Raw genomic sequence first — 18,511 nt, forward strand, 5'->3', positions numbered from 1 at the left:
CCTCAACAATATGTTAGCATTCTCGTTGTTGCGTTCAAATTTTTCGTGCTGGGCATCTATCATGGAACAAATTTGAATGGATTCCGATCGGAATTCTATTATGTTTTCTGAGGAAAATCGAGATTTTTTTTTTTAAAGATCAATCCAAAACAAATTCTGACGCTTTTATTAATTTTAATATGCAATTGCAAGTGTATTTTAATATTTGTGTTAATATTACAGAATTGTAAGGTAATTATGATAATTAAAGGACTTGTATATATTTATACTTCTTTCATAATATATAATAATATACATTATACTTATACTTTCAAACTTTAGTTTATATATTCATTTAAAATAGATTGCCATAAATTCTATATATAAATTTTCGCGGTATACTAAAAAAATCTCGCAAATATTAATTAAAAACACAGCGTTAGGTATTACAATTAAACAAACATTTTTTTTAGGACTTTTGAGAGTTTGTGCATATCCAATTATGAAAAAAAGAACATTTAAACTATTACTTCTGAAATATATTCAAAAATTTCTATGTATTATTGTGTATATTAGTAATATTTATTCTTAAAGCTGTTACTAATATTCGCATACATTATAATATTCGTGTCGATTTTTCGCTGTTTATATAATTAATAAATTTACACATACATACTTTTTCGCTTTTCTTTTCTTCTCCTCTCACCGCGCGCACGTACGCCTCTCCTTCTCTTTCACAATTTATAAATATTTATGGGCGGCATTCATAAACCGATCTTATTTTAAAATAGTCTTAAACAACATCTTGAGATGCTAACACATCCTTCTGATTGATGCTGGAGTGACCAAATTGTTGGGACATCGCAGATCGATATAAATTTTCGAATTTACTGAATGAAGTAAAAAATCCTTTTACAGGATTAAAGTAAACGCAAAATTGGAAGGTGAACTTTATACTAAAATCGAAAAAAAAAGTTAAAAACTTAGGTTCGGTAAACAAAGCAGTAATTGTGTCTAGCAATAGATGTTCTATCTTGCGAGAGATGGCGTTGCAATATGTTAGATAAGAACAGATGTGTTTGAGTGAAACAGAACGATAATGTAAGAAATGAACTAAACATGTCACTATTATCAACTTTTTTATTCGGAATTTAAAAAATCTGTACTATCAATATCGATCAAGTTCGACGGTCGCTCCAGCATCTCTTTAAACCTTATCAGCCCTTCTAAAATATAAACAAATTTTCATTTAATTCTCTACAAGTTTCAATAATTGGCATAGAAACTTAATCTGTACGAATTTGTCTTTGTACTACTATATAGTGCGCAAGTGCATACGTAACGTTTATATAACTGCTGGATAAAAAATAGTCGACAATCTATAGCGTTAAAGGACTTAATACTTTCCATTATTTCGATTATTTCTAAAACAGCCGATTACACACACAGCACTTATACGCACGCAAAAAATTAAACAAATATAATATATATGTATAAATATCAATTTTTACAGTGTCTAAATACGTATTTAAGAAATCATCTATACATATTGTAATCACATTAGATAAAAAAAGTTTATCCGTACATTCAGTGCTTACAGATTAAATTTAAATTTACTATGTTAATGATAAGATAAAAGGTAATTAAAGTCCGCCTGTTTGTTAGATATTATGTAAACAACATTAAATAAGATAATGTCAATAGAATGTGACGAGAAAAATTTAATTTAAACGTTAATCTTGTTGTGTTAATTTTTCAAGTATTATAAGCGGACAATCTTCTTCTTAGATTATAGTTCCTTTTCCTTAAAGATACAAGAGGATAAAAATCATTTTAAAGTTGATATATGGACATCGAATATAAATGCCTTATGAACTAACATTATCCATAGTGAAAGAACTGAGGTGTACACTGAAGTGTACTAGTACACTTATATATATATATATATATATATACTCGTCATACACTATATAAATGCCCTGATATATGAAATTATTCTACTAGCTGAATTGCAACTTGTCGAATTATAACATTAACATTGCAAGTTTAATAAGTAAAAGCAGTTCTCGCATCGACTTTTTCGAAAATTTTGTATAATTACAAATCGGCTATAACTTATTCTTACAATCGTATTCCCTACAATCCGGACTTTTCTAGACATTCATAAATATCTCGTCTAAAAGATCTGGCAGTGATCAGAGTCCTCTTCAGTAGGCCAGTGCAAAAGTTACAAAATTGATACAAATACTTGATCATAGATCGATAAATGACACGTCAATGAAAAGAATAAAAATATAAAGCGTCAATATTTATAGTATAAATATTTCGTAAACTTACGTATACGTAAGAACCTTAGATATATTATGCTAAAAAGTTGTAAATAAATCTGAGGATGAACATTCTAAGATTATTGACTTAGGCTGTACTGGTGTGACTGTTAGCACCGCTGATAGTGCTAAAGAGAGCAGCGCTATTGCGTTTGAAGCTTCCTACTTGCTCGTCTAACCATATTGGCTCCCCAAACAAAGATGACAAACTCTGACACAGTTTCTGATAATTCTCACGCAACACTTCTTGATATTCATGTTGGTCCGGTGTGATTAGTTTACTATTAATTTGTAATGCTGTGTAACATATCTTGACAAATTCCCTGAAATCGCAAGAAAACTCCTTGTAAGTGACTACAATATCGTGCATATGAGAAATTACTAAAGAGGTAATTAATTATAAAGTGACAAAATATACCTAAAAACATCTTTCAACTCTTCTACTTTATCATCGGGATATTGCGGAGATAGCGCGGGATCCAGAAATGCGGAGGCATAGGCTAAAGGACCGGCGTTCACTGTTACGCAAATGCTACCTTGGAGACGTAACTGCAGTTTCTTTACGTCCGTCGGACCGATCAAAGCCACATCTTCCAATTCCTGAACACGTTGCCTCATCTCATCCAAAGCGACCTCGATAGGGCTGAGCTCCACAATCCGTTTCTCGGCAATTCCGATGCGCTTTTTCACATATGGAAAAGCATATTGTGCTGCGAAAATAATAAGCATAAATTTTCATGTTTCTTTCTCAATAAAGCAAGATCTCAGATAACATAGGTCTGCAAAATTCGATTTTTTTGTGCTTGTTTGGAAAAGAAAATATTATAGTTTTTACTCGCGGATTCGGATTCAGCGCACCAAAAACATTATTCTTCCCCAAACAGCAAAAATCATGCAAACCTGTGTAATCAAATAAATTATTTGACATTTGATTGTACTTGTGAGAATAGTCCTGCGTTTCCATTGTTCCTCCGGATTGCCTCTCGCTTTGCCCTCCTTAGTAAACGGTGTCTCGAACATGAAGCAGGATACGTTGTGATTCTGCTCGAACTCTGTCTGTAGTACTTCTAACTCGATCTTCTCAAAGTACGGTGTGACATGCGTTACCTGAATATACGCTACCTTAGGATCCAACTCACTTACGTCAACCGGTATAGAATCCATTATCATCTTAACGTTCTCAGATCCGAACTTTTCGCTATACAGACGCAATAAACGTTCCGATATCTCAGATAATGATGTTACTTTGGGTTCCTTATAGATATATTCTTGACAATTTTCCTCTTCAAAGTATGCCTAAATAATAATACATATGTCAATTTTACCTTGTGTATTTCTTAATTATAAACCAAGACACTATAACTTTGTATTAGAGTATTTCTGTGAAAAATATATATTCTGCCGATGATGTATCTTACCATGCCAAAGAATGCTACTCTGTAGAACCTCCCGAGCAATCTCTTTCCAGTTCGCGTTACCTCCACAATTTTATTACAAGCTTGTGCCAAATGTGAGTAGCAATTAGCTAAAGCTTCATAATTTCTCTTCTTTTCATACATAGGAACTATTAAGCGATACAAATGCCCAAGCAATTCGAAACGCTCGGCTTTCTCTAATGTGTCGGCACAAACTTCCAATTGTTCGAGAAGTAAACTTTCGTTATAATGGATATCTTGAATGCCTGAAACAAAATTAACATCTCTAACATCTGTTCTCAAACATGACACACTGTTACGTCCTGGGTCGCATGTTTAGTATTAATGCGGTCTCGAGGCGCGACATAAAATCGTGGGAGCGCGAGCGCAGAGCGGGGCGCGCGGGGCGAACTTGACTTCGGGTGAGGTTCGTTTTTCGATATGTGTCTACGCGTTGAAGCAGGCTGCTGTCATCAGTGTCTTTGTAACAGACACGAATTAAATTATTATTTTGCTCGCGAGATATCTCTTATTATATGTAACTTATTTGAAGCTTCCTATTCCCTTATTATGGACAGTAAGAAATTAGTTTGTTTAGGGCCTTCTTTCGTCTGTGTGTGCTCTAAATCGAGTTATAATAATTTTATTCGTATCCTGGGGCCCTTTATGACCGGTGGGTGCATTCAGGGTTGCGCGGCAATGCATTGCGTTGGCGTTATGCGTTTTTATTGATTTTCCGCAGGTCTGCGGTTTTTCCTTGCAGCTGCGTCGAAGTCGGTTGTTATATTAGTTATTCCCTATCCCGTGTTAACGGTATTTTCGTGCTAAAGTGCATTCTTGCATCGTTTTTAGCATTTATAATTTGGCGCAGGCGCAGTATGCGCGGCGTTCAATCGCGACGGTTTCGGTGGCTTGGCCGATAGCCGTACGCGATTGTAGTAAGCACGTATTATGTCTGTTCGCTATATTCCGTGCTCGCGCTCGCTTGGTAAAAGGACGGGGCGCTACATTGTAGGCGCACCGGACGTTACACACACAATAAAAATGTAACAAACACAATACAATAAAACAAACACACAAATCTCACCAGCATCGAGTTTGAGATTGCGTTCATCCTTTGATATGTTCACAGAAATTTGATCGAAAGCTTCTGCGCCCCACAGATGAACTTTCCTCAATTTCAGATATTCAGCCATTAGTGCTGCGATATGTAGTTGACAACAAGCAGCCTTAAGAATGAAAAATGTATGTTAAATTATAAAAGAGCCTCGTGCAATATATTTTTATACACATGTAAATGTATATTTTTCTCGAAATAATTAATAAAAGCAAGTACCTCGGAGAAATTTCCGTCCCTGGCATGATTCCTAGCCATAGTTTCTAACCAGGTATGCCTCAATTCGGGTGTGCTGGCGTAAGAGTTGGCCAAACTATGTTGTAAATCGACTAGCATCTCAGGATCGTTATTATGCTCCCGCATTTGTGCGGTTGCCATTAAAACCGTTCGTATTCTTTTATTGAGATCCTTCACTTCGACCGGGAAACCTGTGCCTTTCATAACTTTATCAGAGGAAGCGTAGCTGTTAATTAAGGACAGCGATTCTTGAAATCGCGAATTGTTCAAACTGATTACGTTCCCCAGCATTTGAGAGACTGAAATTATAACCTAGAACAAATATACGATAAGATATGTTTTAAAGTTTGTATAATTCAGCTAAAAATATGATAATATAATGATTATATAGAGATATATCGCATTAAATAAATTCAATTTAGAATTGTGCTCTAAACAAGAGCACTGTACCTGCAAGTGCACTCTAGTCAATCCCTTCCGACTAGTAAACTCAAAATTACTTCGCATGAGCAAATATAGCAAAGCGCAAGACTCCTGTCGTATAGAACTCAGCTTGCTGTTACAGCAACGCAACAGCTCATAACACAAGCGTCCGCAAAGCATAGCATTGCCTACAGGGAAAAAAAATGTGTTCAAGCTTTGTGCATGTTTTACATGTGATTATTATACATATATGCTTTCTATAATCGACGATCAATTACGTATTCATTCTCGTTCTTTATAAATAAAACTCAATTTTTGAAATTCAAAAATTAACAATTACCTTTAAAAAGCGCGATAGAGTAGTTATTTAAGAAAGCTCGGAGTCCAGCGAAAACATGACGTAATAAAGTTTCAGACTGACCAACTTGAAGGAATGATAAATAAATGTTAAAAAATTTTTGCATGACTGCATTGTTGCCTTCATTTGCCAAGAGAATATCCTACAAAAAACGAAATGCATTAAATGATCATTCATACAATTTACATGTAAAATTAAGGAGGCAAAAATTTTATGATAGAATTATAATTACTTTAAAATGGATACAGAAGAGACCCAAGCAATCTAACGCGATTAGGCCTACTTCTGTTGCCATGTTTGCCTCCAATAGAGCTTGATACACTTTGTCGCTATCATTTTCAATTAGATTCTCTCTAGTAACTGTATTATGAGGTTGCAACGTGCTGGTAGCGGGACTTTCAGTGACAAAGTCTGGTGGCGCCATTCTGGCAGGTAAAGTCATTGCTTTGACAGTGCGAGGTTTCCCAGCATTATTCGCAATATTCGCGGCTATTTGTCTCTTACCGACATATTTAAAATGATGCAAACTCATCCTAAAAATAGACGAAAAAAAGGTTCACGTAAAATTTAGGAATGAATGTACTAGATGCATCAATACATATAATGATGAATGAACCAATATTAGTGTATTTTTCTTAAAATAAACAATATTTTTTATACTATTTGTTATACTATTAGTCTTGTCACTTACTCAATTACTGTAAAGAAGCTCAATATTTCTGTATCATTGCATTGTTGCCACCAGGCAATCACTTGATGATCACCCAGATACTTGACAATAAATAGAAAACAAAGTAGTATATCCTTCACTTCGGAAGGCTGCAATTTATCGTATCTAGGCGACGACTGCGTCACGCTCAAAGTACGCGAATGTCTCTTTCTCTCGTTCATTCCATTTTCCGGCAATTCGGCTCTAACAATGGTAGTCTCTTGGGAAACGTTAGATTGGGATGCACCAGACACCGTCGATGTATCGGACTCAACACTGGTGCAAGAATATCCATTTACCAATCCTTGACCCGCAATGGCGGCAAAGTAAGCGGAATCCCGCAGATGCATAGACGATCTTATAGGCGATTGAGTATCCAGGTGAAGAGTTAATCTGTGTAACATCGAAACTTCTCTTTGACTTACAATTAATTATAAATTATTATATCATTTTATTAATACATCGACGTATACCTATGAATGGATTTAGGTGTACTCGCAGACGTGGAACTAGCAATGGTATCTTTCGTTGTTAGAAATGAACTACTGGTCGATACTCTGTTAGTACCGTTCTGCTTGATTTCTACCTTTATTTCATTCTCCTCTACTGACTGCAGTCGATGCAAATTCTCCAATACAATGCCGAGCCACGGTATATAAATCGATGCTATTCTGCTCAGTTGACCCTGAATAATTAAGATTCAAAACATGAAGTACATCTAGATTAGTATAAATTATAAGAAAAAACAAGATCTTTAATTTTTTTCAACAATGCAATTCCTTAAAGACCATGCTAACGCTTGTAATTATAAACGAAATATTTAAAAAAGTCGTACCTTATTTTGATATCTATCGTCCAATTCATGTTTTGCCATTAGATCCCGTAAGGTACCAATGGCGACCTTACGGATCTGCATAATTTCATTAAGAGAGGTCTTGACTTCTTGCATCAAAAGACCAGCCAGAAAGTGGTGTTTGCAAAATTCCTCCGTAAGGCAATATTCGTTCATTAGATCTGTCATCAAATAAATATTTGTAATATATTATGTCTAATTGTAATATAACTGAAATAATAATATAATATTATAAGTACGTATAAAACATAGACAAATAGAAAATTATATAAAATTTTCAGTGCAGAATCCTATAAAAATACAAGTAACGTGTATATTTGTCGATCTGATTCAATCTTTGAATCAATGGTGCTTTTAAACTGACTAAAATCATAACTAATTTTAACTAACCACAAATTATAATCAGCATTAGCTATATATTGCTAAAAAAGAGGAAATACATGATGGATATTTTCTATAAAAAAGAACATACGTATAACCCACATATTTATGAATATAATTATAAACATACCCTCACATTCTGGTTCACTCTCAGTGTCATTGTCAGAATCTTTTGAGCACGCGAATGATTAAGTTACAATAAATTAGTTAATTTTCATCATAATTCTCGTATGTATCAATGATACAAGAACTTACCTCTAGAAGCAAAGCGCGACTGCATCATCGGCAAATTGAAGGATACATAGTGCTCATGAGAGCAGATAATTTGTAAAAAGGTGAACTTGAAATCGTGCAACGTGCGTTGATCGCCAGGCGAAAATTTATCCAGATAAGAATTGATGAGACGAAACACGAAGCCACGATCCATGAAAGTGAGACATCGCTGTGTCAAGATAACCAAAATCAAAACGGTGAAAAAATATATATATATGTTGTATTACATTTCATATTATAATATATACCTTCAAAAATTGTGCGAGACTTTTGTTCAATTCGTGTGTCTCCACTGGCATTTCTCGGTATTTGGTCATCAAGTATGGCATAATCACGTCTAATAACATTTTGATCTTCTCGTGGTAATCTTTTGAAAATCGTTCATTTCTATGCATCTGAGAAAAAATAAATTACTTGTTCAATTAAGTTTTATGGAACAAAATTGATAATTTATTTTGATAAAATACTTCGAAAAAACTAATATTTAATTACAAATAATCTTATAACCGATGTTAATAAATTGTTGTTAGTTTCAAGGTCTTAAAGTATCCTCAAATAGCTAAAAAAAAACTTACCTTTATCCTGCCAGTACTCAGCAGATATTGCGCCATACTTTTTATCATTATTTCAAAAAAGAAGCTAGAGTGATGCATGAACTTATTCACCACCAGAAAATCGGTATTACTCGGTTGCAACAAAGTTGGCAAGTGCTTCGCCAATTGTTCGTGAACCGTGACGTTACCATTTCGTAGAGGAAGCACAAACACAAACTGAAATCAAAGAACTAGGATAGAGTCAGACCAATCGAAAAGTAAATTAAATTTTCAAAATTCTAAAAATATCAAGAGCTAGAATCGGAAATTGGATATTTATCATGGACATATTCTAAATTCTACCTTGATGTACGCTTGTAGAATTTCCTTACGTCCAGCTTCGTGCACCATGTTAATAAAATGTATCAAAACTCTAATCACGTACAATCCGACTTCTTGATTGTTATTGCATGTTAGTAACACGAAGAGTTGATTCAATATAGTTGGAAGAAACGTGATAACAGTGACTAGTTGAACTGCATGCGCTGCTTTCAGGATTTTACACGTTTCTGAATCTGAGGGCGTTGTTGAAGGTTTTGTGTCCAAAATACGTTCCGCGTGAACGAATAAATTATGCAGATGAAGGTCCCGCGTAAATACTGTCGAAATTAATTGAAAAGACACCGTGAAGATTGGTCGTTGAGAATCGATCCAAGTAATATCCGGTCCTGCGTTCTGCAAAAATATATAAAAATATATAAAAATCACCCTCTTCTCTTATATCAAGCTCTTTTAACTATATTATTAATTTATAAAACTAATGATTGATCTTACTCTTACCCCTTTTCCTAATCCAAGGGGTTGTATAGAAAGATATCCCGAAGGCAAATGCGTCGCTACGGGCAATACTTGGATATTCGATTCTACATCCACGTTCAGTCTGTATAAAATAGATAAATTAAAAAAATTTTTTTTCTGCCACTCGAATGTTATAAGATACTGCAAAATATGATAGTAAATTAAATTTTCATCAATTATTCAATCATTAGTCTATCAAACCTTACCTTCCTTTGTGCAGTAAAGGTGCCCATGCATAACCGACACAGTTTTCAACGCCGTTTTCTTTCTTTTTGTTCATGTCACAACTTATGTGATAAAAGGAAAATAATATATGATGTTTCGCATGCAGTTTCGTGGGCAACTTAATCTTGATTTCTTCATACCAAGAAGGCATTGCGTTATGATGTAACACTGCGCACGATGCTCGTAGGCACAGCAACGGTGAACCCGGTCTGCCATAAATCACCTATTAAGAGTAGCAGAAAGAAAATAAAGCCTATTTTAATTCTTCAACATCTAAGTGAATTACCTTTTTTATTACTTACTCGTAAAGGTTTGACGTTTTCGCTGTCGTCGTCACGGAGTTCCACAATGCATGCTATGTTCCTAGCTCGGGTAAACATCTTCTGACTGTCAAAGTTGAGTATCTGTGGGTACACGTACAGATGATTGATATACGTTGTGTATGGATGTACATCCCTCTCAGAAGTGCTCTCGAATTCGGCGACCTCGATTGTCGGCTCCACCGTTGGTGGTATTGGAAATGGCTTTAGCGGCGCCAGGCAAGTCGACAATGTATCTAGAAATCGTATTTTATGTATCGTATACCTGGAATCGTTCGAAACTATTGACTATAATTTCTCTCTTCACACTAATGTGAGAATGAGTATTGAATATAACGTCTAACTTATTACAAAAATAAATAAATTATGTAGAATTAAGTTACAAAAAGTATGTTCTCTTGCATACTAATACTGTATCTTTAAATCATTGTTTTTCCAAAGTCGAGATAAATGTATCTTTAGTTTTAAAATATTCGAGAACATTATTGCTAATATTTATTGTATAAATTTAAAAAAATGAAATTTTTGTAACAATATATTATTCGATTACGCACTTTCAGGAATATCCGTGATGGGTTCTATTTTAACTTTTAGCCAGGCAGGTATCACAGTCAATTTGCTAAGTTTCTCAGGCCTGTGAGTAAAATTTTGCTAATATAATAATTAATAATGTATGCATGTTGTACTCCATATTGCATAAATTTTTGAATTACATTAATTTATTATGAATACATACTTTCTATACTCAGAAAGAAGTTTTAGCAGCTCCTCATCTTTTATTCTATTACCCTCCTGCCTATAGATCGCTGGGAAATCTGAGGATGTATCTAGTTCGTTGCTATACAGTCTAAACAGTGGCCTCGCAGTCCACGCAAACGGCATTCTATAGTTTCCCAGTCTAAAAAAAAGGATTGCAATCATCAAGTACAATTAAGCTTATATATAATTTTAGTTGACATAATCTTATTAATTAAGAGTTCTCTTAAAACATTTACACTCAATTATGTATTCTATGCAAAAAAGTATCTGCATTTATAACTTTACCTTTGGCAACATGCTCGGACTTGTTTGTGCACTTTCAAGCCCAATCTTGGATCCTTGGTAGCTCTCAAATATGGCTCTGAGGTCTGATATATGTTTCCTTGAAGCAACTTATCTATCCTTACAACGAGAAATATATCTGGATGAGGATTACTAATGTTGAATATGGCCTGTAACAGCAATCACGTTCTTGTATATTTTTCTTCTAAATTCGTATTCTTTTAATAAATAACAATAAATTGCTAAGTTTTTATCTTGAACACATTAGTATACTTTTTAGAAGTAGATATGTAACCGAAATCTGATAAATGGGACAATACCCTAAAATGTCAAATTACCGAAATTTAAGACGTGCGATAACGTCTTGAAATCTCAAATTACTGAAATTTAAGACATGCAACAATGTCCCAAAAAGTATAAACTTTTTGGAAATATTTTTTGAAAACTGTGATAATTTGACATTTCGGAATATTGTCTTAGTTTTCAGTTTTCGGGATTATGGTTTTTCGGTCTTTTGCATGTCCATCACTTCAGAATCATTTTTTCATTCATTTTTTTTCATATAATATATAAATAATAAACATGCCTGTTTCGGATATTTTATCCAGTCTGAAGGAATGTTTTTTAATTCCCCAGAAAGAGTAACATCCTCTGTTTCTGTTGTAATTCCTGTGGGACTAAGTTCCTTCGCCATATCTCGTACTATTTCATGATTAACATCGAAGTGAAAATTCTCCGTGAGTTTTCTGCCATTCCTCGCGTCGAAAAGGCTCACCACTGTATGATAAGGTTCCACTTGACAAAGAGATTCCTTTTCGTCGATGGGTGCTTGCAGTCTAAATTTAAGACTTTCGCACTTGACGAGAATCCTGTGACCGAACTGCTCCTTGTAAGGATCCACATTATCGGTAGATTGTCCTATGTGCGTTTTAGCATGTGGTATGTAAGGATACACGCTGAACAGTCTTTTTCTGTTCTCTCTCCTTGCTAAAGCAATGCTGGTGTCAGTCTCTCTAGAATATTTTATTAGTTGCGGATTCATGCTCTGTTCGAGACCTTTCAGTGTGCCATAAACCTAAAGTCGAAAACATATAAAGTCCATTTTAATATATGTATATGTCCACATAATCCAACATGTATCTTGTCACAAAACTACCTTCAGATGAATTTTCACTTAAAAGATCAAGACTTAATAACAACATTGGGATAACTTTGCAATATGATTATTCTACCTGCATGGGTTGCGGCGACGGCGGAGGTGTATTACAGGTTCTTTCTAGCGATGCAGCACGCTTTTCCTCTTGCTGTTTATAGTGTTGTAAGACGGAACTGACTTTCAATATCCAATCTTGCATATCGGCTTCGTTATCGGCAGCTAAAGTATAAGACTTGTGAGTGTCACTCATCCGTAGTTCAAAGCAAAATCTCCCGCGCTTTGGATTTCTAACAACTTCCGTACAAAAGTCCATCACTATTGTTAGTTTCGCTTCGCCCTTTCTCTCATCTTTGAAAAACTCGAGTATATAAGTGCCGTCAACCTCCTGTCTGAGATGACAGAAACGTCTCTTGAACGATTTCGAGCCAATATGAGCAAACATTCTATCCGTACTACCAATTTCAGGACCTTTCATTAAATAACCTTCTTTCGTTATACCGTCATTTTTTGTTAAGTCCTACAAAAAGATTTACAAACAACATACTTAGCCCTAAATATAAATAAGTAAAGTAATATAAATCGTATTGAACAATTCTAGGCTGGTAATCTTAGTAGATTCTTATATTTAAGACTGTTTTAAGTATAATCTTATGGATTAAGAGAACCGCATCTCAAGACATACTTGAGATGGTCTTGAAATAGAATGCACTATGAATACTGATCCTAAATTTTAAAGATATAAACTGTCACCGTTATTATAATACAATTGTACATATAAATCTTGTAGAGTTAAAATGGCATTACCTCGTCTACTTGATCCACCTCGGTATCAATTTCATATACTTCGTCTCTCAGATCATCTGATTTCAATATTCTGGAAATTTATAAAATAATAGCAATAATAATAATTTACAAAATAACGGATGGCTTTCAACGAATCTAATTAATTTCAAGCGTTGAACTTACGTACTTTGGTAATTCGAGATAAGCCCCACTATATGCTGCATATTTGTAATGTACAAGATTCCAGTTAGATACATAACTGGATAGACACTCCTTTGTCAAAAGGTTCTCTGCTCCTTCCTCACATTCCGTAATATGTTGTGCTGTTGGTACCATGCTGCGATATCTCCTTGGCAAAACCACTTGCTAGAAAACACATATTTAACAACAACAATCATAATCACGTATTAACGTATCACAAATACATTTAATAATTATTTAATATTTCATATTTAATGATTATAATTATTTGTTATCTCAAACAGTAAAATTTTCAACGAAATATATTTTTATTTTATTTATATAGAATTAAATTAAAAACATTAACTATATTCTTATGTATATTTTAAAATCTATCTACTTTATTTCTTATTATTAGCCTTCCTTTGTTCGTTTATCTATGTATAAATAACATTTTGATATACAGAGTTAAAACTACCACAAACTTGAAAATATGAATTTAGAATCTCCAAACAAAATTCTTAAGTTACAGAACTATAGGAATAAATAATGTCAAAATAATTTAGATTCATCTCCTCTACTGTGCTTTATAATAATCAAAATGTAATTATTAAATGTTCATTCAAAATTATGATCTCCACAATCTCCAGCCTTAAGACAAGCATTATATCTATCAATGAGAAAACAAGTGACTGACTGACATTGTGTGTCTGTATGAAAGGAGCTCTGTATAAAGTGTTAACAAAAGCCTATCGATAACCTTTGACCTTTAAAACAAAACAAAGATATTTCAACATTTTTCATTCCTACAGTTCCATAAATTAAGAAATCAATCTCTTGAACAAAGCATTTGCGAGCAAACTTCCAAAGGAAAACTTTATTTGTTTTGAGGTTCTAAATTCATATTTTTTAAATTTGGTTTAACATCCTGTAAATAAGCAGTACAAAAATGAAAACTTACAGAAATATCATCTTGGGGGTACAGCAGCAATTCTCTCTGAGGATCATTTTGCAACAGCGTCTTATTCTTTAGCACAAAATTCTCAAAGTCAATGGGTTCGACTAAGTGTGGTTTATTCTGCAAAAAAAAAAAAAAAATAAGTGTTAAAAGATACAGAATTTCACGAGGGTAGAAAATTTCTAACATTTCTTTAGCTTTAATTTTGAAATTGAAAAAATTCTATGATGTAGAACGGCAGAGAAGATTACAAAATTTGGATACTCAGGCTACCGAAACGATTGTTTACATCCCGGATTTATTATTATAACGGACAGCTCGGCGCGCTAAATCTCGAGTAACGTTTCGACGAAGCGCGTACTCGAATCCGGATGAAAAGCAGACGACGAGATAAACGTCTCACCTGCACTGTACTCTCGCGGACGACCTGGGACACGGTCTCCCGCAGCTGTGCCGCCATACCGGGTTTCCCCAGGCCGCGCGTGAACTTTCTCTCGCTCATCCTCGCGAACGTCAAGCGACGCCGATTCACCCCCGAGTCAATACCGTCCGATGTCGCCGCGCCGGCCGCGTTAGTCTGCATCGGTCACCGTGCCCGGACTTGCCGGGGAGTGACCGAGAACATATCATGCAACTGCGTCGTCCACCTCGTCACAATCAGTCACAATTGATCAAGATCGCGCGACCAACTCCCGTCCGTCTCGTCGGCCATCACCAGTGACACCAATGACACCAATGTCACCAATCGCGTTCCGTCCCCGCACTCTCGGCCGCTCCGCGTCGACGACCGGTCATCGGTTCCTTTTTCTTCTCTTTTCTCTCTCTTTCTCTCTCTCTTTCTCTTAATAAAAGGCAAAGCTTGCGCGGACTTTTTGCTAAAGAGCCGCTCTTATCTCGTATTGATCGATACGACGCAGAAAACTGGAGCGCATCAAGGTAAATTTGATTTTATGTTATTATAAAATATGAAAGTAATTAGGAGTGTGGAACAAAATCGCATTTTCCCGCGCATTTTCTACACGGTGGGGGAGATCAATGGCGGATTGACCGACCGAGATTTTCGTTGCCGCAACTCGCCTAAATCACAATAGAAATATTTATATCATGCATTATATACGAACCAAATATCGATTTATCACCTGCAAAAGTGAAAAGTGGACGTATATACCCTCAGAAAAGTGGATCTTGCTATATAGTTTACATCCATTTTGTCAGGGGGCAGTAGTGCACGGAATGCGTTATGCTGGATTCACCCTGCATCCGATTTGTGTCGAACGATGCTCTGCAACCAATCAGAAAACAGAATTCCGATGGATTTTGCTTCGTATCATCGGAATCCTGTTTTCTGGTTGGTTGCAGAGCATCGTTCGACACAAATCGGATGCAGGGTGAATCCAGCACCCAACAACAAGCCAAACACGTCAGGTTTCCGCGTTTGCTCTTCTTACAAGCGCTACGAGGGCTTTTTCAGAATTCCGCTTCTATTTGCCAGAAAATGGATGTTTTCGGTATCCGATATAATTTAACCTTTAAGAATTTAAACTAATTAATCTATTATGTTATGTAAATACAAAAATATTTTATCAATATTGCGTGCTGTTTAGACTGCTGGTCAGATTTTAATAATGTGCCAAATGTTTTATGTTAAATAATAAATGATAATTTTGTCGAAGAGACATATATATATATATATATAATAAGATAGTTGAATTCTTCTTTCAAATATATTTATTAAAATTGTAGATAACAGCGTCATACTCTTATTTACTCTTATTTATTTATTTATGAAAACTTCTTCACAAATTTCATTAGCTAATCTTATATGTATTGTAACTCAACGTAACTCTACAAAGTCTGATGCATAATTGAAAACCACAGGAACAGAGAATATTAGATTTCAACCTATCAGAAATTGTGTATACCAAAATATCGCGGTTTCCGATAAGTTAAAATTTGTTATTCCCTGTTCTTATTGTCTATGATTTTCAGTTGTGTCTCAGGTTTAAACAACCGCCTCTTTTTCGTAAAGAATAGGCCAACCCTTATCCAAATGGAAATAACCACCCGCGGGAACAATAATGGATAGTATCCAATGATGTGTCAAGATTGTAAATTATTCATGACCGAGACGAATGAGTTAATAAGCTGTAGTACGAGTCCAGGTAGGGGTAGAAATGAGTGATCGTAAATGTAAATCAGCCGGAGTTACGGATACTCAGCCTCATAACACGAAAGGGGCGCGGTGGCAGTATCCAACCACACCAGCCACCCCACATTGTCCATCCCTCTTCGCGGCATTCCTCTTTTACGCTCTCCGCTTCTGTAAATATATTTATCCTAAAATCCGCGCGTATCATGCTCTTGCGAGCGAGTCGCGTATTATCCCAGCTGAAAGTTGGTGCGCGATTCGCGAGTATTAAATTCCGTAAAGATCACATCACAGTCTCTTCGGTTGCTCGTTTTAGATTTCTGATACACTTATTGATTCATAGTGATAACAAAGAGTGAATATTATTTTCCGCAAAAAAGAAGAATGATTATAAAATAGAAAGACTGAAATTTTAATAAAAACAGTTGCATTAAAATAATTTTGATATTGTGATAATTCCCTCAAAGATATAATCAATAATCGTTGCAATTATTAATGGTTGTATTATCTATTAATTACTCAGACAGCATAGAATATTTATGATAAATATTTATTAATTATTTTATTGTTATATTTATTATTTTATTGTTTATATTTATAAAGCCACGGTAGAATTATTAAATTTAAAAATATTTCTTTAAATCTTGATTAAAGGATAATAATTTTTTAATTTTCGATGTTATTTTCATGAATTAAAATATATTTATCGTAAGAGGGAAAAAGTAAGCCCAATTTTTAATTTGAAACAGCTTTCTGAAAATTTTTTGTAATTTTGTAATTTTGCAAATCAGATTTTTATCGACTCGTTCTATATGTATGGTTTTTGTATGATTATTTGGATAATTTCCGTTATTCTCGTAAAACAATGACTGTTTTCATAGTAATGTAAGTGCATTACGTGTTTCCTATTACGTGAACCATGTTGCACCCGATTCGAGTTATTGGGAATAAAAAGAACAAATGCCGAATCCGATGAATTCAGTGCCGGTAGCCGCGAATATTGAGCCAATAAAGGACCTACTCTAAAACAGCGAGGTTGTATATTTCTTTCAGGAGATTTTGTCACAAAGTGAACGCGCCGCTATTTCATATACAGCCGCTTAATTTGTCCAATAGTTTTTATTTCCTTTGCAAACTACCAAACTTTTTCTCATAAAAATGATTTCATATAACAGTAAAATTCTCGGTAAATGAAGTTGCAAACGACTCGAACAAATTGTCCAAAGTATTTAAACTTTAAGGATTAAAATATATTTAGGAAAGAAAGTAATCCTGAATTAACTAAAATAAGTGATAGACTACAATTATTATCAAATTGTTATAATTGTACAATTATTGGTTTGAAATAATTAGAAATTATTAGTTTGTTAGATAGATAAAAAATATAGGTATATGTGATGCTGTAAATTTATTCGATTGAAAGAGTATAGTATGAAATACAAAGGGATCTACGTTTTAAATGAGAAGTAAGCTTTACTCATCGGAAGGTAGTCGGGTATATTCCCGTGTTTCATTGTATTTTTCCGCTTTGACTACCACAGAGACGTGTTTCCACATTATTTTCTTGCTTCCGCCATGACGACCGCTCTGAGCGAAAAACTTTCCGGAAGTCAAACCAACTCATGCTATCTCGATTTAACTCGAAAAACATAAAAGCTCGTTCAACTTGTTAACTTCGTGGAAGTTATTTTCGCCAAATTACGATTTAAGTGTAAAAAGTCGAGTGGCGACTGAACCTCCTTTGTCCTTCGCGTTTTACATTATTTGTTATAATAAATATAGTGGATTTGATTGAATCGTCAAAAAAAAAGGATACGCATTCAGCGCATCATGTTCTTCTTCGCGGTTTTACTTCATTCCTCTTTCACTAAGCTAGATCTAAACTGGGTGATTAAGTCGAGTTTAATCGTGGTATAACAAAAATGATCATTTTTACAAAAAAATAAAAAAAGGCACCGAGTGTGCTCCTTGAAGAAAAAAATGACTCTATTCCAAATCCATTCCAAATCAACTTTCCAAAAACTATCACAATAATAATTTTAAAAAATATGTAAAATTTTTAAATTGCTCCAATTATAAACAGAAAATACATTTCATTGAAACATTAATGTTGTATAACTACTTTTAAGCAATAAAACTCAAGTGGTCCTACTTTTTTTTCTTAAAAAATAATAATCATTTTTAATTTTTTTTAGCTAATAAAACCGAAACAGTAATTAAATAAAAATGAAACCCA

General features: G+C 34.4%; 1 protein-coding gene across 4 annotated transcripts; it reads right to left on the bottom strand.

Moving 5' to 3' along the window:
* Nucleotides 1-1,771: 1,771 nt before the first annotated feature.
* On the bottom strand, nucleotides 1,772-14,860 carry Ziz (dedicator of cytokinesis protein Ziz). 4 transcript variants are annotated; one of them, XM_018519074.1, is made up of 29 exons: nucleotides 14,530-14,860; nucleotides 14,130-14,246; nucleotides 13,176-13,354; nucleotides 13,010-13,079; nucleotides 12,282-12,722; nucleotides 11,636-12,124; nucleotides 11,053-11,219; nucleotides 10,745-10,906; nucleotides 10,563-10,642; nucleotides 9,991-10,244; nucleotides 9,670-9,911; nucleotides 9,446-9,545; nucleotides 8,969-9,340; nucleotides 8,648-8,842; nucleotides 8,321-8,467; nucleotides 8,055-8,241; nucleotides 7,930-7,968; nucleotides 7,401-7,579; nucleotides 7,039-7,250; nucleotides 6,548-6,958; nucleotides 6,089-6,389; nucleotides 5,839-5,998; nucleotides 5,526-5,686; nucleotides 5,058-5,387; nucleotides 4,809-4,950; nucleotides 3,725-3,987; nucleotides 3,245-3,602; nucleotides 2,725-3,016; nucleotides 1,772-2,629 (listed from the first exon to the last, which is right to left on the bottom strand). In XM_018519074.1, exons 1-29 carry the CDS (start codon nucleotides 14,707-14,709, stop codon nucleotides 2,395-2,397), a joined length of 6,465 nt encoding a protein of 2,154 aa, XP_018374576.1. In that variant the 5' UTR covers nucleotides 14,710-14,860; the 3' UTR covers nucleotides 1,772-2,394. The 4 variants fall into 4 exon arrangements, with proteins under 4 accessions (XP_018374576.1, XP_018374575.1, XP_018374577.1 ...); XM_018519073.1 differs by having other exon boundaries at nucleotides 9,440-9,545; nucleotides 14,530-14,709; XM_018519075.1 differs by lacking the exon at nucleotides 7,930-7,968 and having other exon boundaries at nucleotides 9,440-9,545.
* Nucleotides 14,861-18,511: the final 3,651 nt, after the last annotated feature.

The sequence above is a fragment of the Trachymyrmex cornetzi genome, unplaced genomic scaffold, assembly GCF_001594075.2.
Source record: "Trachymyrmex cornetzi isolate Tcor2-1 unplaced genomic scaffold, Tcor1.1 scaffold81, whole genome shotgun sequence".
In the NCBI taxonomy this organism is placed as follows: domain Eukaryota; kingdom Metazoa; phylum Arthropoda; class Insecta; order Hymenoptera; family Formicidae; genus Trachymyrmex; species Trachymyrmex cornetzi.